A 26,472-nucleotide genomic window follows, 5' to 3' on the forward strand; every position below is an offset into this window, starting at 1 on the left:
CCGTCTGCCAGAAAAAGCAGGATCTCCCAATGGTTCCACTTCCCACTCCCATTCCGATACATCAATCCACGTATTGACTGTTGCGATGAAGCCACACTCAGGTTGGAGGAGCAACACCTTATATTCCGTCTAGGTAGCCTCCAACCTGATGGCATGAACATCGATTTCTCCAACTTATGGTAATGGTACCGCCCCCCCCCCCCTTCACCTTCACTATTCCCCATCCCCTTTTCCCTCTCTCACCTTATCTCCTTGCCTGCCCATCACCTCCCTCCTTTTCTTTCTTCCATGGCCTTCTGTTCCCTCCTATCAGACTCCCACTTCTCCAGCTCTGTATCTCTTTCACCAATCAACTTCCTAGCTCTTTACTTCATTCACCAACAACCCCGCCCCCCGTTTCACCTATCACCTTGTGTTTCTCTCTCCCCTCCCCCACCTTTTAAATCTACTCCTCATCTTCTTTTCTCCAGCCCTGCTGAAGGGCTTCGGCCCAAAACGCCAACTGTACTCTTTTCCATAGATACTGCCTGGCCTGCTGAGTTCCTCCTGCATTTTGTGTGTATTGCTTGGATTTCCAGCATCTGCTGATTTTCTCTTGTTTGTAAATAGCTGGGACCTGGTGAATTAACTGCAAATTATCAAGATTCAGTACACTTGATAAAGTTAACAACTACATCAAGATAAATCATGTCATAGTGACCGCAAGGGAGTATACCAGAAGAGTACTCCAGCACAGTCAAATATTTACAGAATAAAGGTATTTCCCTACAAATTTGGCAATTTAAGCTTTAACTCATACAATCATTATATTATCGAGACGAAGTAACTGGCCGTAAAAGTATTTGGCTCTCTTCCTGTGATTGGGAAATCAAAATAAATAAACCTACGAAAACGTGCACTGATTCGCACTTGGGCACCATTACTGCTCAACAGCAGAATGGCCTCATGGGGCGCCACGGTAGCTTAGCGGTTAGCGTGATGCTATTACAGCTGGGGATACCAGAGTTCAGAGTTCAATCCTGGCGTCCTCTCTAAGGAGTTTGCAGGCCCTCCCCGTGGAATGTGCGGGTTTCCTCCGGATGCTCCAGTTTCCTCCCATAGTTCTACAGTTAGTTCAGCAGGTCAATTACTTGTTACATACACCTGTAAGGGTACATTCCTAAATTGTCCTATGATTAGGGTTAAATTCTGGTTGCTAGAGGCGCGGCTCAAAGGGCTGGGAGGGCCTATTCCGCGCTATATCTCTAAACAAATAAAATAAAACCTTAAACAATTCAACTGGTAGCCCTCATCTTAAAGATTGAGCTACAAAAGCAAAATGATTTGAATGCTAGAAGGTGTTCACAGCATACTATTAAAGCATGAGCAACTATTAGAGATTCCTAATAAATAAGGAAAGCATTAAAAAAGTATAATAGTATATATTTTTAGTAATCTAATAAATCAAACACTTCATTTAAAACAAAAATCACAAAAAAATGCTAAAATTAGTTAATAGAATTCTGCAATGTTGTGGCAGGTGTCCAAAGAGACTCATTCCAGACAATGCTATCTCCAAAGTTCTTCTCATCTGCAAAATCTGAAGTTGATTGGCCAAGATAAAAATACGAGGCTTGATCCAGGACTGATCAAGGGTCTCAGCCCAAAACATCGACTGTTTAGTCTTCTCCATAGACGCTTGCCGACCTGCTGAGTTTATTCAGCATTTTGTGTGTGTTGCTGTGGATTTCCAGCATCCGCGGATTTTCTGTATTGTTGCTAACCCTTATAACAATGGAAATGTAAGTATGCAAGCAGATGTAATTCAACACTTACTTTGCCTTCTCTACCACGGTCTAACTCCTAGTAACAACAAACACACATAACTTGTGTCTGAAAAGATTACACTGAATGCTGGTTAGTGATTATTCTCACACAATACATGATAGCATTTACACTGGCATCAATTCAAGGAAATGAGGCCTTTTTCTGCTGGCTAATGTTTGTTTTCCAGTACAGTGTAACACAAAAACAAAGAACAGCAAGCACTGCATTATTAGCGTAGTTTTAACTCAAACTAGTAAAATGCTAATACCGACTTGTTTTTCTTCTTCCTTTACTTGTTTTCTCCGCAATATTATTTTAAAGCTTAGAACTTCTAACTTGTATGCAGTGCTGCAACCAATAATTTCCTATTTTAGTTCTGAAATGTTATGCTAACTGCAATTGTTTCCATCCAGACCCCACTGTACTTTGAAAACAAGGCATGAATTAATCATCAGCTGTAAAGTGAAAACTGAGGAAGAACAGAAATGATCACACCCTCACCTCATGATAACCCTGCTTTACTAGGGCAAATGTAAATGTGAAAATTTTAAAATACTATAAAATTAGATGAATTAACACCTTCACCAGATTATGGTTCTTAGCTAAGTGAACAAAACAGTTATTACTGGTGCACGGCAACAGCCCACAGACAGCAAATCAATAAAAACCTGATCTTGTGGTATTTCGAAAGAGGAACATTGCTATTTAAGTGCCTTTGATGGATAAACAGGCCCTTTATTTACTATTTGATTCTGAAAAATCGCTAACTATACAACTTAGTAATTTATCTGTATCAATCCAGGCAAAATACCCTCAGATTCCAAGTGAAGCTTGAATCCAAGAACATGCAGTTCAATTGAATTAGAGCTTTATTATCATTGCTGAGGACAAGGAGATTTCAGTGCTACTCTATTCAGTACAAAACAGCATACTGCAATTCAGTTACTAAAGACACAAGGATGAAATTTAAAATAATATCCAAGTTATTTAGAATGATATGTAGGTTACAACTGAATTAAAAACTAACAACTCTAAAACTAAAAGAAATAGTGGCTGCCCCTTTCAAGTATTTTTTGTAGAAGCCATGCCTCTATTCTTTATCTGCACTGTCTTCTGTGTTGTGTGTTTACTATGGTAACTAGTCACGTGAGTGAGAAGTGTGGTAAAAGCAAAGGGAATATATATCCGTGCTTTGTCCTGGGCAGTTTGGAGCTGGGGACAGACGGCTGTCATACAGTATCCTTTTGTTGAATGCTTAATTCCATTTAGTTACGCTTAATTATGCTCAAGTTTCATCGCTTCAAGATTGTATGTTTTGCCGGTTGTTGATGAAAGATCAAAAACAGTTCTTCGACTTGCGGAACACTATCACTGTAGTGATCAGAGGGCGCATCGTACAAGGATAACAATCCACACTAGGTTGCCAGCAGTGGCAATTGGTTTGTTAGAATGGCCGCTACAAGCATTGCCCATGCCCGTGTTATAAAATACCATGATTAAGTATAAAATAGCATCAAGAATTACAGCCAAGATTTTCAAGAAGTCCCATTGAAGGGTCTTGGGCCAAAATGTCAACTTTATTCCCCTCTATAGATGCTCCTGATTTAACGAATTCCTCCAGCTTTCTGTATGCTGCTCTAATTCAGAGGTAAGGATACTAGTAAATGAATCAAGATAATTATCCATGCAGAATATTTAATTAGTTCTCATAAGTGGAACATTTTTTAAAAAGCCAAATAAGTGTACCATTTCTTGTTGTTAATGGAACAACAATCAAACTGCAGTCAGGTAATATCTTATGCCAAGATCATCGATGTCAGGCACCCCAACAAAATGCAACAATAATAGTAAAAGAGCAACTAATTGCAACTGAATGCCATCACCATTGGATTTTAAAACAAGACAACTGTAAAATGTCACAGACCTGTTGTTGGAGGCACCATCTCATGAAGTTTTTGCATAGCAACTCCACCTGGGTAGTTATGGTGGGATACATATAGTAACGACCCAGTGTAGCAGACATTTGCTATGAAATGTGCAATCACAGCGAAGAAACCCAATTTATAAAACAGCGATTTGTGGTAGTTGATCACTCTGTGCAATAAAAGAAACAAAATAGTAATTAGTGATGTTAAATCACCAAAAATCATATTTAGGAATGTGGGTTCAGGAGGCCTGCCTTAAAATCCAATTGAATCATACATTCAGAACAACACGGGTAAAGCCCTCCCAGACACTGACTACTTCTGCATGAAATGCTGTCATAGGAAAGTGGCGTACATTATCAGAGATCCCCACCATGCACATGCTTTCTTCTTTCTGCTGCCCACAGGTAGAAGGTACAAGAGCCACAGGACACACACCACCAGGTTTAGGAACAGTTACTACCCCTCACCCATCAGGCTCTTCAATACATGGAGCTAACTACACTCTTACTGAAGTGTTCCCACAACCAATGATCTCACTTTGAACATTGACTTCTCTCACTTCCGCTAATGCCCCACCTCCCCCTCGTACCCCATCTGTTATTTATTTATTTATGTACACACATTCTTTTTCTCTCCCTCCTTTTTCTCCCTCTGTCCCTCTCACTATACCCCTTGCCAATCCTCTGGGCTTCCCCCCTCCCCCTTTCTTTCTCGCTAGGCCTCCTGTCCCATGATCTTCTCACATCCCCTTTGCCAATCAACTGTCCAGCTCTTGGCTCCATCCCTCCCCCTCCTGTCTTCTCCTATCATTTTGGATCTCCCCCTCCCCCTCTCAAATCTCTTACTAGCTCTTCTTTCAGTTAGACTTGACGAAGGGTCTCGGCCCGAAATGTCGACTGTACCTCTTCCTAAAGATGCTGCCTGGCCTGCTGCGTTCACCAGCAACCTTTATGTGTATCTCACTTTAAAAACTCTTTTTTCTCACATCCTCGTTGTTTATTGCTATTTATTTATATTTGCATTTGCACAGTTTGTTATCTTCTGCACTCTGGCTGATCTTTCACTGATGCTGTTATAGTTACTATTCTATTGATTTGCTGAGAATGCCCACAAGAAAATGCATCTCATGGTGACATATATGTACTTTGATAATGAAATTTACTTTGAACTTTAAAGGTTATCATTACTTCAAACTCCTCTTAGCTCCTCTGATTCACATTCTCTGGTACTCACTCAAATCTTGTACATTTCTACTTATCAAATATCTACACGAGGAGAGGGAAGTTCCAGAAATCCAGCATCATCGATAGGATGCAAAACTGGGCTGAGAAGTGGCAGATGGAGCTCAACCCCGATAAGTGTGAGGTGGTTCATTTTGGTAGGTCAAATCTGATGGCAGAATATAGAATTAGTGGCAAGACTCTTGGCAGTGTGGAGGATCAGAGGGATCTTGGGGTCTGAGTCCATAGGACACTCAAAGCTGCTGCACAGGTTGACTCTGTTGTTAAAGAAGGCACACGGTGCATTGGCCTTCATCAATGGGGGATTGAGTTTAAGAGCCGAGAGGTAATGTTGCAGCTATATAGGACGCCGGCCAGACCCCACTTGGAGTACTGTGCTCAGTTCTGGTCACCTTACTACAGGAAGGATGTGGAAACTACAGAAAGGGTGCAGAGGAGATTTACAAGGATGTTGCCTGGATTGGGGAGCATGCCTTATGAAAACAGGTCGAGTGAACTTGGCCTTTTCTCCTTGGAGAGACAGAGGATGAGAGGTTACCTGACAGAGGTGTATAAGATGATGAGAGTCATTGATTGTGTGGATAGTCAGAGGCTAGATCCCAGGGCTGGAATGGCTAGCATGAGAAAGCACAGTTTTAAGGTGCTTGGAAGTAGGTACAGAGAAGATGTCCGGGGGAGGTTGTTGTTTTTTTTTAAGAAAACGCAGAGAGTGGTGAGTGCGTGGAATGGGCTGCCAACAACGGTGGTGGAGGCGGATACGATAGGGTCTTTTAAGAGACTCTGGATAGGTACATGGGGCTTAGAAAAATAGAGGGTCACAGGTAACCCTAGGGAATTTCTGTAGTAAGGACATGTTCAGCACAGCTTTGTGGATCGAAGGGCCTGTATTGTGCTGTAGGCTATGTTTCTATCTATCTGTTCCACTCCAAATGGATGACACTAGCTTTAGGAACATACCTCCTTTTCTACATTTCTCCATCTGCCTTATTCATTTTTTAAAATCATATTATACATACATAAATCACTCTTTATATTTCAAAAGCAAAAGGAATGAAAACCAAGTTAAAGCACTTCATCCTCATAATTGATTTTTTTTTCAATCTTGGAATCATTGGAGTGATCTACCATATCTTTTCCAAGGCCTTACACATCTTTACAAAGATTCAATGGCCAAAACCCAATAGGGTCAAAATATTGACACATCTCACCTTCTCTACTCAATCACTGTGTTAAAAGTCTACACTTTTATTAGTCTTTTTGATCACTTTTATCTGCACTAACTTTTGTTCAATGACTCCTTTTTAATTTTGTACTCCTAAACTTCGATATTGTTTCACTCAGATCCAAGGGTGATAAGCCTGCATTATTGCAATGACCTCGTCTCCCTAATCGTTCACATATACTACGCAGGACTCCAGATCATTAAAAGCACATTTCAAGTGAATTTTACTTGCAACACTAAGTTTCTTTACAGATAGCATAGTGATTTGTGCAATGCTTTACAACACTGCCTGCAAGGATTTGAACATTCTCCCGATGATCATGTGGGCTTCCTCTAGGTGTTCCGATTTCTTCCCACACTCCAAAGACATAAGAGTTAGGGCAGCAAGCATGGCGACACTTTTGGGCTGCCCCCAGTATATCTTGGCTTGCATCGATCATTGACACAAACAGTGCATTTTGCTGTATGTGTCCATGTGCATGTGACAGATAAAGCTAATCTTTATCTCTAAAAGATCATCATGTACCTTGTTGTATGACATAGGCAATCATGGTCTTCCATCTGTCTTTAATTGGAGAAGTTCTAATAAACTCAAAACTTTTGCTTGTCCATCTCTTGATGTAACTCGCGAATGTCATGCGCTATCAAACGCCACTTTTTCTTCCATCAGTTTTTCCAGTCACTGCAAGGTGTTTGAACTTCTCTTTCCTCAGTACATGTCCCAGAAATTCCAGCTGCTGTTTCCTGATTGATGATATCAGCTCTTTTCTTATTCTGGTTTTTCATAACACTTCCTCATTTGTTACCTTGTCCTTCCACAGCATATGTATTTTCCTCAAAAATCACACTTCTGCAGCTTTGAGTCTTCCCTCATTTTGCTTTGATATTGTCCAACATTCATGTCCATGTTAGTGTGAAAAGAACAAGGCACCACAACACTGAGTTTCAGGCCCATAGAAATCGTTATTCCTTGATACCTTGCTCAAACACTTGAATGTGCATTTAACAGACCCAATCCTTGTTCTAATTTCAGTATCAGCCCTACCGTCAGATGTTATCGTGCTCGCTAAGTAACTGAACTTTCATGTTTGTTTTGTTGGCCATTTTCATTTCGTATTTCTGTATTTCTTCCTTCTTCGTGCCAACCATACATTCGGTCTTCTTGCAGTTGATGGTCAATCCTCCCTTTACATTTTCTTCGACAACTTTATCTTGCAAAGAAATTATCTTAAAAGATCATCATCGTCATTGTGTGCCGAGTCATATCTTAAGATAGCTGTTTTAAAAAATTCAATTCCTTTCTCCAAACTGAAATTAGAAATAACTCTGCTAACCTGAATCAAATGCTACTGTCTAATACAAATATCCACATAAGAGTACAAGTAAAATATTTTTTCATCATCCCAAATAGAGTCCTTGTGTCATCTTTTTCATTACTCTCACATTTCTTCTCAAATTATATTAGACTGACACATCTGTGATCCGCTGATTATAATAATATATTTGGAGGATAATTACTATTTAATTCATTACTATTGAATTAAGGCTCTTCTTCAGTATTTCACTGCTAGATAGTCATAGAGGAGTTACAGAGGAGCACTTTCCTCCATCAGATTCCTTCTTCTTCAGCCCTTTACCTTTCCCACTGACCTGGCTTCACCTATCACCTTCTAGCTAGCCTCCTTCCCCTCTCCCCACTTTTTTTTAAAAATTCTGGTGACTTCCCCCTTCCTTTTCAATCCTGAAGAACAGTCTCGGCGCAGAATGTCAACTGTTTACTCATTTCCATAGATGCTGCCTGATCTGCTGAGTTCCTCCAGCATTTTTGTGTGATACTTTGGATTTCCAGCATCTGCAGAATTTCTCATGTTTATAAATAGTTACATTTTTATCACTCTATTAAAAATAAGTCCTGGTGACACAAGACTATTTCTTTTTGTACAATTAAGGCCCAAAATCATCCAAATAGTGTTTGTTTTACAAGTATAATCAATAAAGCTACGAATTTTTTTTTTAAAAAAAGGACAAAGTCCGTGAATACTTACAGGGATGAACATCCCATCGCTGCAACAACATTTAAGACAGGAAAAGTGTAGATTATAAAGCGCAGTTCTTTGTGAGGTAGAAATGAGTATAAAAAGATGAAACCAAGTGATGGGAAAAGCAGCTTCCAGCTCCTCCTGTCTTGTGCTCCAAGAGGCAGAAAAATAACAGTACAACCAAGAGCACGAGGCAGTACCGAGTAAAAATACCATAAAAAAGGTGACGTCTGAATAGATTCTCAGTTAAGGAACCACATGCACATGCAGATGCAGAATAATTCAAATCAATAAAAATATATATACACATGAGAAATTAGCAAGTCAGTGCAATTAATGCGTTGCATTTTTCCAGTCTGTCTTTTGGGAAATTAACTTAAATTAGCTAAGGGTATTAAAATAATTTTCCAAGGATACCAAGAGAAATGAGTCAAGGTTACTAACAGAACTGAACAAACTCTCAAATTAGTAACAGTCACTTGTTCAAACTTACCTCAAAGACAATTTCCAGTATTCCCAGATTCAGCATGGGGTGGATTTAAATGGAGGGAAAGTACCCTTGTCTATTCCAAAAATGATTTCCCACAACCACACCCCCTCCATCTAATAATTGATAGTAATGTGACACTACTCAAATCAGATATGGCTATAATCTCCTTGAAGTTAGATTATGAGTAAGTGACAAATTACATGTTATAATAAGCATTCATGCTGATTACCAATTCCCAAAGTGATTTCACAGAGCCTGGAGGCCTCAATTAAACTGCAACATCAATCAAGATTGAATTTCAACCCACAAGCTAGGTGAAAGGTCTGTTTAATTCATGGTATCAACAAGTTCAAATCATGCCACTAAAATGATTTTTTTTTTCCCCAGGATAGGGAAGGCAGTCTACATTGCAAAAGTATTTAGCCACTAATTGAATCACGCTTCTACGATCAGCAGAATATAGTATTATTCTCAGAGGGATAATACTATATTTACAAACAGTCTCACCTACCACAAAGATACTTCAGGAATTGTGCATTTTGTAATATTCTGCCCACTACTTTTAGTGCACAGTAACTCATAGTTTTGTTACACCAAATGTACTAAAGTAAACTCTTGATGTCTATTAAAAAACACATGTGATGTGTACAGTTAGAAAACATATTCCTATTTTATTCCTGGTTTTTCCAAATTAGTTCTGTACTTCTTGATGATCCTCAAAAATCGTTCATGAAAAACCTAACAATTTGACAAAAGACATAATGATTGCCAGGGAATAACTTTAAAAATAATAATCTAATTGACCACGCAGGTGCCACTGCTACCCTCAGGAAGGAGGTGCAGGAGCATGAGGGCACACATTTAACAATTCAGGAACAGCTTCTTCTCCTCTGCCATCAGATTTCTAGAAGGACATTGAACAAATGAACCCATTACTTTTCTTGCCATGCGGTTTCCAATATTTCAGACATGAAATAATTCTGGTTCATACCAACTATTTCTGCCATCAATGGGGAAGTTACAGGAGAGAATTCCAAGGGACAGATTGATAAACATTTTGGATAGACAGGGGTCTGATTTGGAGGAGTCAGCATGAATTTGTGTATGGAAAGTCATACTTCATATTTTTGAAGAGCTAACCAAAAAGGGAGATGGGGTAGGGCAGTAGATGTTACTTATTTGGACTTAGAAAAGCTTTGAACAAGGTTTCGTATGGCAGACTGGTAGGTCCCTTGGAGTCGATTAGGTGGATTCATGACTGGCTTAGATGTAGGAAGGAGAGGGATGTTTCTCCTGATGGAAGCCAGTGACTAGTGTACCTCGGGGTTTGGAGTTGGGACCATTGTTATTCGCTATTTAAATAAATGATTTGGATATGAATACACAAGGATTGATCAATAATTTGCAGGTGACACAACATTAAGAGTGGTTGGTAGTGAAGAAGGTTATTATATCTTACAGGGGAGTTGTGATGTTATGTAGATGTGGGCTAAGAAGTGGCAAATGAATTTCTGTACAGCTAAGTGTGGGGTGATACATTTTCGAGAGTCAAATAAGCTATGAAAGGTAAGGCAATAGGCAGCACAATGGAACAGAGGGACAGTTTTGGTCAGCCTTTAACAGGAAAGATGTGTTTCAACTGTAAAACAAGCAGGAAAAATTTATGATGAGGCTGGAGGGCCTGAGTTATAGGAGAGGTTGTCTTTTTTCCTTGGAATGTAGGAGAATGAGGGGCAACCTTAGAAAAGTGTTTAAAATTAGATAAGGTGAATGGTAACAGTCTTTGTCCCAGAGTAGGAGAGTCCAAAACTGTAAGGTTAGGATGAGAGGGGAATGAGTTAAACAGGGGCCTGAGGGACACGTATCATTTAAGAAGCAAATGGACAGATATGTAAAGGGGTGGGGGTTATAAAGATAGGGTCTGAATGCAGGACACTGGGGCTAGCTGGATGGTTGATCTGGACTGGTTGAGCCAAAGGGCCTATATTAACACTGTACTGCTGCTCAATGATTCTATGAATTATTATTGATATTCCCAATCTTCCTGTCAATGTGTAATGAAATGTTGAGTAATGAGCAATTATGCCTTTGAAAATTAACAGCAAAATCCATTGATAATATGAAAATTTTAAAAACGTGTACTTTACATTTGATTCCTTAAGGTCATCATAGCCTGGGGTAGTAATGAGGATAAGCTCCCACTACCTATTAAATACTACTAATGGCGTGCACTTCAAATAGCCTCTGACAACCAAGTCCAGCTCCTGGCCTGCTGCGTTTACCAGCAACTTTTATGTGTGCTCCTGGCCTTCATGTCTGGCTTAGCTAAGCCTGGTGGAGCCATTTCTACTGAAAGGAGAGAGGGCAAATGCAGGTTACTGGCACCTTAAAGCCTGTTGCTTCGGGCATATGGGGCTCATCAGCCGGGGTTGGCAGATCATCTTAGAAGGGAAAACTCTGACCTCAAACCCCCGTTGCCCTGTGGCCAAGCCGATTCATAAAGGCAGGCTTCGGAGTAAACCCTGAGGGAAAAATCCAGAGCTGGAGTCCCTAAGGCATTCCTACGATTGGCAACTCCTGAGACGCTGCTAGTGGGTGCCAAACTGTATCAGTCTCTGCCGTTCCACTGGATTCACTAGCTGCTTAGAGAGGGGAAGCTTGCTACAAGGGTTACAGCTTGCTCTCCATTTCGTTCTGCTCAGGCTTGCATATCTAGACAGCTAGGGTGCAACATCCACAGTCCATCCTGACCCACAGGGGCCTCAACTCAATACTTCATATTTCAGCTAACGTGCAGTTGGATTATATTTTTCAAATTATAGTACAATCCATGCAGGGTCAATCACATTTTAATTTTCCTCTGATCAGACTTTGCATTTTCCTACAGCAAGCTGAAGTTTGTGTAAAGGATAATCCCCATTCAGAACTCTTATTCAAGATTGTATTGTACCAAAGTACTTCTCCCTCAGGCCAGAGGAGTCGTCTCCAAAACACAGAATCCACCAATACAGTTAGAGCTGAAAAGAAATTCACAAGAATGTTAATGAATGTGTTAATTTAATGAATGATAAGTGCATGGACAATACAAACTCCTGTCAGGATGCTGTTTGTTGAAGAGAGCTCAGCATTTAACACCATCATTCCCACAGTCCTGATCAATAGTCTACACAACCTGGGCCTCTGTACCTCCCTCTGCAATTGGAACCTCAACTTTCTAACTGGAAGACCACAATCAGTGTGGATTGGTGATAATATCTCCTCCTCGCTGACAATCAACACCGGTGCACCTCAGGAATATGTGCTTAGCCCACTGCTCTACTCTCTCTATATCTATGATTGTGTGGCTAGTGGCTAGGTATAGCTAAAATGCCATCTGTTGATTTGCTGGTGATACAACCACTGTTGGTAGAATCTCAGAAGGAAACGAGAGGGTGTACAAGAGCGAGATATATCGGCTTGTTGACTGGTGTCGCAGCAACTACCCTGCAGTCAATGTCAGTAAAGCTTCAGAAAGGGTAGTATGAGGGAGCACAAACCAATCCTCAGGGGGATCAGAAGTAGAGAAAGTGAGCAATTTCAAATTCCTGGGTGTCAAGATTTCTGAGGATCTAACCTGGTCTCAGCATATCAATGCAGCTATAAAGAAGACAAGACAGCAGCTTTATTTCATTAGGAGTTTGAGGAGATTTGGATTGTCACCAAAAACACTCGAAAACTTCTACATGTACTGTGGAGAGCATTCTGACAGGCTGCATTACTGTCTGGTATGGGAGGTTGGCGGGGGGGGGGGGTGCTACCACACAGGATTGAAAGAAGCTACAGAAAGTTGTAAAGTTAGCCAGCCCCATCATGGGTATTAGCCCTCGTAGTATCCGAGACATCTTCAAGGAGCGGTGCCTCAGAAGGCCGGCATCCATTACCAAGGACCTGCATCACCCAGAACATGCCCTCCTCTCACTGTTACCATCAGGAAGGAGGTACAGAAGACTGATGGCACACACTCAGCAATTCAGGAACAGCTTCTTCCCCTCTGCCACATGATTCCTAAATGGACATTGAACCCATAAACTCTACCTCACTTTTAAGAAAAATATTTTGGTTTTTGCACTATTTTTAATTTAACTATTTAATATACATATGTATTAATACTGTAACTGATTTATTTTTTCTATGTTATTATGTATTGCATTGTACAGCTGCCACTAATTAACATATTTTTACAACATATGCCAGTGATATTAAACCCGATTCTGAAATTCAAGTCTATAAACGACATGCTACTCACCCAACCACACCAAGCCAGCTGGCACTGCATGGCAAAGAGTTTGGAGAATCGAAAGATGATGGCTCAATAAAGACAACAGCAGCATGAGACCCAGGAATATGGAAAGCTCGAACCGGAATACAATGATAGCTAGAGCAGAAAGCCATATAAATATGCCGTGGTTCTGCTGCATCCAGGCTGTAAACGCCAAGAGAACTGCAGGAGAAAGTGAAATATTCTGTTTACAAATGAATCAAGGAATATGCTTATGAGGAACACACACACACGCAACATGCCGGAAGAACTCAGCTGGTCAGACAACATCTATGGAAATGAATAAACAGTCGATATTTTGGGCTGAGATCCTCCTTCGGGACTGATTACTTAAAATATGAAACATTGAAGATATCAGCATTAGAAACATTTTTCAATATTGCACATTAAAATATCCCCACCCTCCTCTATCCCTCACTCTGACTTTTTACCTCTTCTCATCTGCCTATCACTTCCCCCTGGGCCCCCTTCTCCTTCCCTTTCTCCTGTGGTCCACTTTCCTCTCCTATCAGATTCCTTCTTCTCCAGCCCTTTACCTTTTCCAGCCACCTGGCTTCACCTATCATCTGCCAGCTAGCCTCCTCCCTCTCAACCCCACTTTTTTTATTCTGGCATCTTCCCCCTTCTTTTCCAGACAAGAAGGGTCTCAGCCCGAAACGTTGATTGTTTATTCATTTCCACAGATGCCGACTGACCTGCTGAGTTCCTCCATCATTTTGTGTGTGTGTGTGTGTTGCTTTGGATTACCAGAATCCGCAGACGTTCTCATGTTAATATTATGCTTATGAAAATGCTTCAAGCGTTGTTCTCTGGAAGTGAATAATTTATATATTGTTATTTAAATTCAGCACAGTCTCACAATACACTATACACATACACAATATATTCTCTTGCTACCGTCAAAGGTCAGTCTGGCTCAGCTGTAATGCTTGTCCTGATTTAGAAGTTTGTAAGTTCATGCTTCACACCGCATCTGTGTGCTTAACCAAGGCTAATGCTGGATTAGGACAGAGTCTTGCACTATCAGAGCTTCCAGCACTTTAGTGAAATATTTGTCAAGACATTTCCCATGATCTGGCAGACAAAGAAGACCTCATTTTCCCTAGTTTAATTAGTTATATTTTTGCTTTTGATTCCTTAACTAAAAATAGATTATATTTCCAATGATTCATGAGCCCTTGCTAACTGACCATTATGCTTTCCCACAACGATGGTGACGGTTGTTTCTGACGATGACAGGACACCTATGCAGGAGAGTTTTTATAAGTGGAAAAGCACTTGCACTGGGGTAGTTCCACTCGTGACCTCGGACATCCAGGTCCAGTAGTAGTCATCACATCTGGGGTTATCCTTTGTTGAAATGGATGACCATAACTTCTGTGCCTCGCCATGCCCTTTGCTCTATACGGAGTGTTGTAGAACCACCTCTCTGGCTGTTGGATCTCACCTATCTACAGGAGCTGCCGAAGGGTCTTGGCCCGAAACGTCTACTGTAGTCTTTTTCCACAGATGCTGCCTGGCCTGCTGAGTTTCTCCAACATTTTGCGTGTGTTGCTTGGATTTCCAGCTTCTGCAGATTTTCTCTCGTTTGCGATTATGAAAATGACTCACACTTTCTGAATTTATTGTAAATAAGCATGCTGCAACAACGAACACTATATCCCCAAATTAAACGAAAGGAATGGACAATAAAGTTGAACTCACCAATGGGCAGTGCAAATATATTTGGGAGAGTTCTTGTGCAGTAAAAGAGCAGGTGGAATTGTGTTGCTGAGATCCAACAGAAGAAAACAGCTACTCTTGTGCCATATTGTTTCCGGACTTCTTTCTGGAACTTCCAGAGTGCATAGATCACACAGAGACCGAGGCAGCCTCGAACTATTTAAAACACAAAGGAAGATGACCACAATTAAATATACATTAATCTTATTTTGCAATCATATTCAGAACATCACAAAATCAAAATAAGACTAAGAGACATACAGCACCGAACCAGGTCATTCAGCCGACCACATCCATACTGACCAATTTTTTCTCATCTATATTAGTCCCATTTGTCAACGTTCGGTCTATATCGTTCTATGTTTTGCCTATTTATGTGTCCGCGTCTCTGAAGGCCTCCAAGAGGACCACAACCTTGTCATAGGGTTTGCAGGCTTGCGTGGCTCAATGACCAGGAGAGCTATGTTGGCTGCAGTCAGGGCCTTGTGCTTTGGCTCTTGGTAGGGTCACCCATGACAAACAGGTCAAAGAGTAGAGGCCTGACTAAGAGTGGTCCACTGATCCTCCAGGTTCAGAGGTTCAGCTCAGGGCCAACAACCCTGACTGAAAATAAAATATGGAAAGAGCAATGAAGAATCCTTCTTTATCTGTATGCAACGGTAAGGACAGTCAGAGACGGAGGACCAGCAGTGTAATGGACAGCAAGTCAGTCTCTGAAGGGTATGTGATTCTGCCACCTCCTCTAGCAGAAAGTTCAAGATATCAACCACTTTAAGCAAAATAACTTTCCCCTCAAATCCCCCTTAAAACTCTTTACTCTTAGTTTAAAGCAAATTGCCTGTTTTTTCATACCCATACTATGGGGGAGGGGGAGAAAAAACTTCTGCCGATCAGCCTCGTTTATCCCTCTCATAATTTTATACACTGCATCTTTATCAGTCACTTCTCAGCCTGTTCCCCTCCAGAGAAAGCAAACTCAGCTTATCCAGTCTTTCCTCATACCTAAAGTCCTCCAATTCAGACAACAACTTAGTGAATTTACACTAAACTCTCTCTAGCACAATCATCTTTCTTGTAGTCAGGCTACCAGAGAGGCATGCAATATTCTGCTCTAAATGTCCACAAGAAAATGAATCTCAGGGTAGTATAGCATACTACCATAGTTTGATAATAAATTTACTCTGAACTATTACCAAGCCAATTTTCAATATAATTAGCCAGCTCATCTGGGATCCCATATGTCTAAACCTTTTGGTCATCATACCATGTTGCACCTTATTAAATGCCTTATTAACATCCACATGGAAAATGTCTACCACACTACCTTCACTAATCTTCTTAGTTCATCATCATCATTATCTGCCATGTCGTATGAAATGGACGATCATGGAACATGACCATGATTGTTCTTAGCAAATTTTTCTACAAAAGTGCAGTTGTTTGCCATTGCCTTCTTCTGGGCAGTATCTTTACAAAACAGGTAAGTCCAGCCATTATCAATACTCTTCAGAGACTGTCTGCCTGGGGTCAGTGGTTGCATACCCAGGACTTGTGATATGCACCAGCTCCTCATACGACCATCCACCACCTGCTCCAATGGCTTCACGTGACCCTGATCGGTGGGTTGGGGGGAACGGCTAAGCAGGTGCTAAACCTTGCCCAAGGGAGACCAACAGGCTGGCAGACGGAAGGAGCCTTATACCTCCTTTGGTAGAAATGGATCTCCACCCCCATTGCCCAAAATTGTATTCTTAGTCGTCCCCCTCAAAATACTCAAATTAGTTAAACTGAATTTCCCCCATGAAGCTATACTTTTCCAATAGTACATTAAGTTAGTGGCATTATCACTTCAAGGCAAGGAAGCTGTATCACTGAAAAATAGTTTTTTAAAAAATCAGCTTTAAAATATAAATTACATTGTTGTTTCTTCTGTATACAATTTGACTCCACAAAGTATAATTCCTGAAACTTGAATTCTAAAACTGTACTTCTGTGTTCTATTACATTAAATTGAAATATAAATATCACTTTGAAACTCGACATTTCTGTTGGGTTAGTAGAATTTTCTAAATAATTATGCTGTTTTTCCACAAATAAAGACTTGATACAAAAATGATGCGTACTATCCCCCCCATTTCTGCTAAATCAATATTGTGGTTAAATGACTCCCAATCAATGTTTAACATTGAAATACGGGAAGAAAATGCTCAAAATACTCAACTAGTCTGGAACCATCAATAGAAAGAGCTAGAGTTAATGACCTTTCACCTTTGACTTGATGAACTTTTCTCAACTGACTAAAGAAAGTTTCTACATTCAGGTGGACAATATAACAAAACCCAACCTGTCAAATTCATCAAAGGAGAAGTTAGCCACACAAGATAAGTTCAAATGTTTACAGTTTCCCCCTTTGAGAAACTACGATATTTCAACCACAATTACCATCTGAATATATAGCTGGATTTTTTTTTAAAAGTAGTCTTAAGAAGTTTAATTACTGTGATGATTGATAAACTTTAATGATAAACTGAACTATATACTGAGTATTTTAACTGACACAGGCAAAATCCAAAGTTCAAATTAAATGTTATTATCGAAGTACATATATGTCACCATGAGATTAATTTTCCTGTGGGCATACTCAGCAAATTTATAGCATAGTAACTATAACATGATCAATGAAAGAGCATAGAAACATAGAAAACCCACAGCACAATACAGGCCCTTCGGCCCACATAGCTGTGCCGAACATGTCCTTACCTGAGAAATTACCTAGGGTTATCCATAGCCCTCTATTTTTCTGAGCTCCATATACCTGTCCAGGAGTCTTTAAAAAGACCCTATCGTATCCGCCTCCCCCACAGTCGCCGGCAGCCCATTCCACGTACTCACCACTCTGCGGAAAAAACTTACCCCTGACATCTCCTCTGTATCTACCTCTACAACATGGACTCAGGCCCAGGGGGCCTCCAGGTACCTTAAAACTGTGCCCTCTCGTGCTAGCCATTTCCGCCCTGGGAAAAGGCCTCTGACTTATCCACACGATCAATGCCTCATTCAGCCAGGGTGTAGAAGAAGCCAAACAGTGCAATGCCAATATAAATAAATAGCAATAAATAACGAGATAAAAAATCATTAAAGTAACATTATTGTTTGTGGGAACTTCTCAATAGATGGGCAAGTGAGTGTAGTTATCCCATTTTGTTCAAGAGCCTGATGGTTGAAGGGTAGTAACAGTTCCTGAACCTGGTGGTGCGAGTCCTGAGGCTCTTGTACCTTCTACCAGACAGGTACCAATAAATTTAGCAGCCTGGTGACATGACAAAATGTCAGTCATTTGAGAGTGATACTCCAAAAAATAGTAAGGTAACTCCAATTTACACCAGATGACATGCTATCAGCTGTATCTACGTAGGAGTGCTATACTGTATGCGGCACATACATAAAAATAAATCTTTTCTTGAATATATTTTATGCAAATAATGACCGTGGGATTCCCCACCCCCACGCTTCTTAGTTTTGAAACCAAATAGAGTGCAACTTAATTTAGGCCAGTCATACCTAGAAGTTGTGAGTACAACTTGCACACGTTGAGAACCCAGAGGACACAAGCAGCTGGTGCAGAGAGCAGGGAAATAAAAAGCGGTCCCACAAAGGTCCTTGGAACAACTCCGGGAAATTCGTGATGATCGTACTGCAATGCAAGGGGGAGGGGGAAATGCCAGTCACATCTTGGTCACCAATAATTTATTTACTTATTACGATACAGCATGGAGTAGACCCTTCCAGCTTTATGAGCCACACCAGCCAGCAATCCCCTATTTAACCCCAGCCTAATCAAAGTTCAAAGTAAATTTTGTTATCAAAGTACATATATGTCACCATGTACTATCCTGGGATTAATTTTCCTGCAGGCATACTCAATAAATCTATAGAATCACAACTATAACACTATCAATGACAGATCAGCCAGAATGCAGAAGGCAACAAACTGTGTAAATGCAAATATAAATAAATAGCAATAAACACAGAGAACATGAGATAATGAAATAAAGAGACCTTAAGCAACACACACACACACAAACAGTTGGAGGAACTCAGCAGGACAGGCAGCAACTATGGAAAAAGTCCTTCATCCAGCCCTGATGAAGGGTCTCAGTCCTAAACGTCGACTATTTCCTTTTTTCCATAGATACTGCCTGGCCTGCTGAGTTCCTCCAGCATTTTGTGTGTGCTATTCTGGATTTCCAGCATCTGCAGTTTTCTCGTGTTTGTAAAGAATCCTTAAAATTAGATGAACACACATCAAAGTTGCTGGTGAACGCAGCAGGCCAGGCAGCATCTCTAGGAAGAGGTGCAGTCGACGTTTCAGGCCGAGACCCTTCGTCAGGACTAACTGAAGGAAGAGTGAGTAAGGGATTTGAAAGTTGGAGGGGGAGGGGGAGATCCAAAATGATAGGAGAAGACAGGAGGGGGAGGGATGGAGCCAAGAGCTGGACAGGTGATTGGCAAAAGGGATATGAGAGGATCATGGGACAGGAGGTCCGGGAAGAAAGACAAAGGGGGGGACCCAGAGGATGGGCAAGGGGTATATTCAGAGGGAGAAAAAGGAGAGTGAGAGAAAGAATGTGTGTATAAAAATAAGTAACAGATGGGGTACGAGGGGGAGGTGGGGCATTAGCGGAAGTTAGAGAAGTTGATGTTCATGCCATCAGGTTGGAGGCTACCCAGACGGAATATAAGGTGTTGTTCCTCCAACCTGAGTGTGGCTTCATCTTTACAGTATGAGGAGGCCGTGGATAGACATGTCAGAATGGGAATGGGATGTGGAATTAAAATGTGTGGCCACTGGGAGATCCTGCTTTCTCTGGCGGACAGAGCGTAGGTGTTCAGCAAAGCGGTCTCCCAGTCTGCGTCGGGTCTCGCCAATATATAAAAGGCCACATCGGGAGCACCAGACGCAGTATATCACCCCAGTCGACTCACAGGTGAAGTGTTGCCTCACCTGGAAGGACTGTTTGGGGCCCTGAATGGTGGTAAGGGAGGAAGTGTAAGGGCATGTGTAGCACTTGTTCCGTTTACACGGATAAGTGCCAGGAGGGAGATCAGTGGGGAGGGATAGGGGGGACGAATGGACAAGGGAGTCACGTAGGGAGCGATCCCTGCGGAATGCAGGGGGGGGGCGAGGGAAAGATGTGCTTAGTGGTGGGATCTCGTTGGAGGTGGCGGAAGTTATAGAGAATAATATGTTGGACCCGGAGGCTGGTGGGGTGGTAGGTGGGGACCAGGGGGGTGGCGGGAGGATGGAGTGAGAGCAGATGTATGTGAAATGGGGGAGATGCGTTTAAGAGCAGAGTTGATAGTGGAGGAAGGGAAGCCCCTTTCACTACTTAAAATTAGATCATTGGTTGTGGGAACATCTCAATAGATCGGCAAGTGAGTGTAGTTATCCCCCCTTTTTTGATCAACTAACCTATCAACCAGTACGTCTTCGTACGGTGGGAGGAAACCGCAGTACCTGGAAGAAACACGCAGTCACGGGGCGTAGGTACAAACTTCTTACAGAATGGGGGGAGGGAGGAGAGGAGGGGGAATTGAACACGGGTCTCTAAATAGTCAATTCTAACTGAACGAAAGCAAAAGGTAACACAGTTGCGACCAGCGGAGTGGCCAAAAAATTTGGTAGGTCACCAGGACTGATACCTTGTCCAAGTGCAGGCGGTGGTACAGTAGGTCGTGCATCGCTTGCAGGTTGAAGCTTTCTTCCACTTTAGTAAAAGGACAGATCAACAAGTGGATACAAGCCACAAGGACCAGGAGCAACAGTTCCCTTTGCATTAGTCGGCTGCCCTCAGCCATGGCTGTACTCCGGGCGACCGAGAACAAGATGCGAACAAGCCCGCTGAAGACTTGAGGAATCTCCTCCAGCACCACCACCTGTACTCAGCGCCTTGCCCTCCGATATTAAATACACATTTCACAACCTACTGCATGTACTCAACGGGCTTATTGCAAAGCCACACGAGGTCCTACAGTTCTCATTGGAGCGGAATTAAGGAAGACTCCATGATGAAACAAAATCTGAGGATAAGAACTCTGCCGCACATGCCACGGGCAGCTGAGGCCGGTTTGATGACGGCTAACAACATCCAGTTCATAGGCGACTGCGCAGGATGTCACCGCCTACGAAATGCTGGAAGGGCGACTGAGCCCGAGATTTTATTCTTTCAACCCGGCACCATTACCTCGCATTTATTCTGCATCTGATATTGCATTGACATACATAAATGTAGATTTATACATAGATGTGTGTATCTTTTGTTTTCCTGCATCAATGTTTACCTGTATTTTGGGATGCATATGAATGTATGCATGGATTGATGTTTTTTCTTGTGAGTATATATTATTGAAAATTGTTGATTATATGCAATTATGCGTAGCCATGTGTTTGTCTCTTAATGTGTAATTGTTTACTGTATCAAGCTGGCTTTGTTTGCCCGTGCATTCCCTGTATTAAATCCTTGGATTTGTTTTCTATATGAATGCATTGCTGATGTTAGTCTCCATTTACGTGCAGTTTTCAGATTGTCGCTAGCCGTGCCTTTGATTGAATTAGTGTCTGCCCGCAACAATCGTGATACATATCACCATTCAGATCGCCGGGCTACACGTGGGTGAGCGACCGCTCTCGGCGTGTCGAACCCTGGTTGGCGGCTGCGTTGACGGACATCGGCCTGGACCAATCGGGTGTGGAGGATGGCCGGCGGGGAAGGCGGGGTCTGGAGAATATCCGGGATTGAGCGCCCTTTGGGCCGGTGGTTACAGATTCAGCCAGAGGTGATGTTGTAGGGTTGGTCTAACCTGGTGATTACGGCACGGTCACCTGCCAACAGTGCAGAGAGCAGAGAAGAGCTCATGCTAAGGGCCCGCACTCACTTCCAGCACATCATTACTCAGTACTGCACAAGAAGACTCGCAACTCTGGAACGCAATAGGAAGTCATCTTTGCAACTGTCTTTTTTTTAGAATTTAAATTTCCATTGTATGCATAAAATGGATTGCAGAAGTCTCCAGTTTGTACTTGTTGGATTGTTGGTGTTATGCGGTCTTTCATCAAGCCATGACAATTTGTCGTGTTCTACTTGCAAAGAAATACGTAACAATTTCTTAAAGGTGAGTACTGATCCAATTATTTCTTACGGTTTTGAATTTCACAGTAATTGATCAGCATCTCGAAGGCTTTGTAGAGAATGTGTCCATCAGTAACTTAACCCAAATCAAATACTGGAAATTTGTAGCCCTTGGACATGTTAAACACGGAATAGAAAATTCTACAGCAGCAGAACAAGGAAAAATGTACTAGCTTCAAAAAATGGTTAAGTAATTAGAACACTTACAATGATGTTGCTGGGTCCGGAGGACCTGAGTTTCAAGGAAGGATTGAGTAGGTTAGGACTTTATTCCTTGGAATGTAAAATATTGAGGTGAGATTTGATAGAGGAATACAAAATTAGTTGTATGGATAGGGTAAATGCAAGCAGGGTCTTTTTTCCACTGAAGTTGGGTAGGACTACAACTAGAGGTCATAGGTTAAGGGTGAAAGGTGAAAAGTCTAACAGGAACATGAGGGGAAACTTCTTCACTCAGAGGGTGGTGAGAGTGTGGAATGAGCTGCCAGCAGTAATGGGGCATGCAAACTCCATTTCATTGCTTAAGAGAAGTTTGGATAGGTACATGGATGATAGGGTACAGCAGGCTGGTGCAGGTTGATGGGAGTAGGTGGTTTAAATGGTTTGGCATAGATTAGATGGGCCAAAAGTCCTGTTTCTGTGTTGTGCTTTTCTATGACTAATACAGGCTTTGTGAACAGTGCAGAACTATGAGGGGCAGGGGTTGGATGTTGGGGGCAATGTAAAAATCAGGTTTTATAAAAGGTAGTGAGAATCTGGATCATTTCAAAATACCGTTGAGGCAAGAATTTTTAAAACTTTCAATGAGATTGTTTTTGTGTGCAAGACACATTTTCATTCATTATGTCCCATGTCGTGTAAGACACTTGAGCTGTGTGAATCAGTTCAAATATACAGTAGACTGAATGGTTATCAGGAAAGTCCCAAGGTTTGCAGTGATGTTTATCCTACTAAGATCTGAGCTTATCCTGACGTTAGATTTCGCATGTTGAAGGCGACAGGTTATGAGCACCAAAATAATCTTTAGTGTGTTTGGTTTATGAAGGATTCCCCAATGTAACATTGGCTGGTACATGCATGTAAATTCATCTTTGAAACTTTTTATATTAGAAGTTCAAAGTATATATTCAAATAAACGTGTCAAGATATACAACCCTGAGATTCATTTTCTTACAGGCATACTCAATAAATCTATAATAGAATCAATGAAAGACTGCACTAACTTGTGTATTCAACCAGTGTCCAAAAGACAATAAACTGCAAACACAAAAGGAAAGAAAAGATAGCAATAAATATCAAGAACATGAGATGAAGAGACCTTGAAACTGAGTCCATAGGCTGTGAGAATATCTCAGTGATAAGGGCAAGTGAAGTTAGACGAACATTATATTTGGTCCAAGAGTCTGATGGTTGAGGGGTAATAACTATTCCTAAACCTAGTAGGGTGAGTTCTGAGGTTCCTGTACCATCTCCTCGATGGCAGCAGCGAGAAGAGAGCATGCCCTGGGTGGTGGGCGTCCCTGATGATGAATGCTGCTTTCCTGTGACAGTGCTTTGTGTAGATGTGCTCAGAAGTGGGGAGGGCTTTACTCGTGATGAACTGGGCCGTATCCATTCTTTGTTGGATATATACTGTACGTTTCTATTTCCTATATACAAATATGGAGACAGGATGGACACTTGAATGCAAACTCTTCACAATCTTTGACCAGTTAGATTTAAGGTGCCCTTGTTTATGTTTACATTTTTAATGTCTTTGCAAAGGGTGAAAAACGAACCTATATAGTTTTTTTTCCCTCAAATTCAGAGTTCCTTAGGAGCATAAATCCTAGAAATCTGTTAGTATTGAATATACAGTACATTAGATGCTTTTCAGACTAGATTAGCTTTTGAAATTGTCTTGACTGAGAAACGTACTCAATCAACAATATATGTTGGTGAACTCAAATCTGTAACTTGCACTAATAATTCTTAGTTTAAGTTTTGTCCAATGTAGCAGGGTTAAATTTCTAGGGCTAAATTATTTGAAATATTTCAAAATGGTTTTTCAAAATTATTACATTTATAAAATTAAATAGGGTGTCGAAAATACATCCAGGAAGAATTTTGGTGGTGGAAATACAGACTGGGAAGAAAGATATTTGTCAAAATACGAAATCAGGTATGTATGCAGTTTGTAATGAATCCTTTACAAGGCAATATTTTTACACCTCACTTAGGACATTGTGTTGCGAGACAGGAAGGTAGCAGTTGATCTTACAAGCTTGTTCCATGGTCTTGTTGCCCGAAACACGAGGCAGATTCTGCACATAACACATCTTCCATCCTTCATATTCTCCCACTTTATTCCCTCTTCACTCCACCTTTTGTCACCACTATGATTTGTGATGGTATGAGGTTCGCTGACCAAGAATTTGAGTTCAAATAAAAATCTTAAGCATTATCCTATATACATGGATAACAATGAGAACCCTCACTAAAGCTAAGTTTTAATGTAGCCACCTACTCTTCAAAGACTAGATCACTCCTCTGTTTATCCTCCATGCCATGGTTAGCTGCCAATACCCATTATTTGAGTGGTAGGTTTCTCCCCCCCCCCACCCCCCACCAGGAGACACTTCCAGCTACCAGTAGTTTCAACTCAGTTCATTTTTTATACTGATACGTTTGCTTAAAATTCTTAAAACACTTTAAAATTCAGAGGTTTTTCCTGTCTTATAAAAGACTTCCAAACTACAATCAATTTCAAAAACACGAGTATTTTTAAAATACAGATACAATTACTAAGAGCTAAAAAGACATGCAAGCGAGTCATCTGTTGCAGAAACTGCAGGCGGAAGAATGGATTCTAATCTTTCTGACATTCGTCTTGCTGTTCCTTGACCACTCTTAACAAACCTGACTGTGTTCTAGCAGTCATACTGTTCTTCTTTTTGCCACTTGAGTGAGACTTCACACAGATGTGATATTTTTTCAGATAACTTTGCACATAGATGGTATAGAAGCTTCTGGGGGCAGACACCCCAAATTAGTGCCATGAATGCTGACTCTTTGGGTACACAAATCTTCCAACTGTTGATAGATCAGCTGTTTGCTGTGCATCAATGATAGTACCAATCTGATCTGCAAGCTTCTTTGGAGTAAATGATTTAGCCAGTGTTGTCTAGTTTGATAGAGGTCAATTAAGATAAACCCCATTGTCTTGCATTGCTTCTCCTGAGCAGTCAGCCTCATGGGCCAGCAGTCTGTGCTCTGTAGACAATGCTGTTCGTTTGCCAAGCTGTCCTCCTAACTTCAGATTGATTATTGCTTGCTTTTTCCATTAAGAACCGAAGACTGGTTCTTGTTTATGACAAAAAGCTAAACAAAGAATATTGATTGGAAATTTAACTTGCTCTGAGCATCTTTATGATCTCTGAATGTGTCAGCTGTGTTGGAAAACTGAGCTTGGCAAAGCCCCCGCCTGACCAAGAACTGGTCAGCGTATATCCATCACAGATCACCATAGAGAGAAGCCCAGTAAGAGGAAAATTGTTTTTGAGAGATTGCTCTTACCCCAAAAGCAGCCCAGGAAATCATGTGAGTCTTGTATTATCCACAAGGTCACCTTTACTTCACCCTCTGTGATTGTCGTCCTGTGCTGGCTGAGCTCCTTCATTCGGATCACATTTGTATATAGTATGTAAAGCTTTGGCTGAGATTTTATAGTATGATAGCCAAGTATTACAATGGTAAATTAAGGTTCTGCTGATAACATAAGAACCGATCTTGTTATGGTGCCTCATGTTTTTTACTTATCAAAAGTTCTCTGGAAGTTCACATGTACAGTGCCTCCGAGACTTAACTCAGATTATGCTCGTGACTTTATTAAACATATTTATTAATCAAATATGGACACAGTTTATTTCTCCTGTACTTGCAGTAAGGAGCACAATGAAGGTTGCTGAAGTGCTGGGTAAACACACAAGAAGTTTTAAAGCTAATGTGCTGATACACTGTGGAAAAATTGAATGTATGGTTTCATTGCCGATGTCTCCTGGAGCAAGGGTGTCCACCTAGCCCTTTGTTATTACAGAAATTCAGACTATGTTCAAGGTTTTTAGTTGAAAGATGAAGAAAGTTGTCACGGTAACAGGTTGTATGTGTACACTCAAAGCTGAACTTTGGGTTGAGGAAGACGCTGTTTCCTCCTCACCCAGAGGCTGAATTCTGTACATCACTGATGGAATTCTGGCCTGGAGCATGGAGATGCTGAAGAGAACTGAAGGGTCTAAAAACAAAATACCAGTTTATCTCAAGTGTAGCAGTTACTTGAAAATGAACCAAAACCTCTGAGACTAAGCAAGGAGTACGATGCCTTCCAAATAATGAAGTTCCAAAGTTCAAAAGGGTACGTTTTATCCTTTATCATGAAACCAGCCAAGATGAACAATCTTGTAATGATTTTTTTAAAACTAGTGATCCAATAAGTCCAGCGGCAGCAGTCAATGAAATAAATCACCCTGTGACCCACACC

General features: G+C 41.2%; 2 protein-coding genes across 2 annotated transcripts in view; one reads left to right on the top strand and one right to left on the bottom strand.

Moving 5' to 3' along the window:
• Positions 1 to 20,892, bottom strand: part of alg12 (ALG12 alpha-1,6-mannosyltransferase) — a 33,486-nt gene extending 12,594 nt beyond the window's left edge. Inside the window, exons 1-7 of the mRNA XM_063072587.1 lie at positions 20,470 to 20,892; positions 18,328 to 18,460; positions 14,749 to 14,922; positions 13,012 to 13,206; positions 11,640 to 11,743; positions 8,243 to 8,466; positions 3,731 to 3,900 (exon numbers count right to left, since the gene is read on the bottom strand). Of these exons, the coding sequence (XP_062928657.1) occupies positions 3,731 to 3,900; positions 8,243 to 8,466; positions 11,640 to 11,743; positions 13,012 to 13,206; positions 14,749 to 14,922; positions 18,328 to 18,460; positions 20,470 to 20,625 (1,156 nt within the window). The 5' untranslated portion in view covers positions 20,626 to 20,892. The remainder of the gene's footprint in view (positions 1 to 3,730; positions 3,901 to 8,242; positions 8,467 to 11,639; positions 11,744 to 13,011; positions 13,207 to 14,748; positions 14,923 to 18,327; positions 18,461 to 20,469) is intronic.
• A 55-nt stretch (positions 20,893 to 20,947) lies between these two features.
• The window catches only part of creld2 (cysteine-rich with EGF-like domains 2), a 37,892-nt gene continuing 32,367 nt past the window's right edge, over positions 20,948 to 26,472 (top strand). The window contains exons 1-3 of the mRNA XM_063072588.1: positions 20,948 to 21,158; positions 21,344 to 21,939; positions 24,035 to 24,117. Of these exons, the coding sequence (XP_062928658.1) occupies positions 21,811 to 21,939; positions 24,035 to 24,117 (212 nt within the window). The 5' untranslated portion in view covers positions 20,948 to 21,158; positions 21,344 to 21,810. The remainder of the gene's footprint in view (positions 21,159 to 21,343; positions 21,940 to 24,034; positions 24,118 to 26,472) is intronic.

The sequence above is a fragment of the Mobula hypostoma genome, chromosome 20 (assembly GCF_963921235.1).
Source record: "Mobula hypostoma chromosome 20, sMobHyp1.1, whole genome shotgun sequence".
Taxonomy (NCBI): Eukaryota; Metazoa; Chordata; class Chondrichthyes; order Myliobatiformes; family Myliobatidae; genus Mobula; species Mobula hypostoma.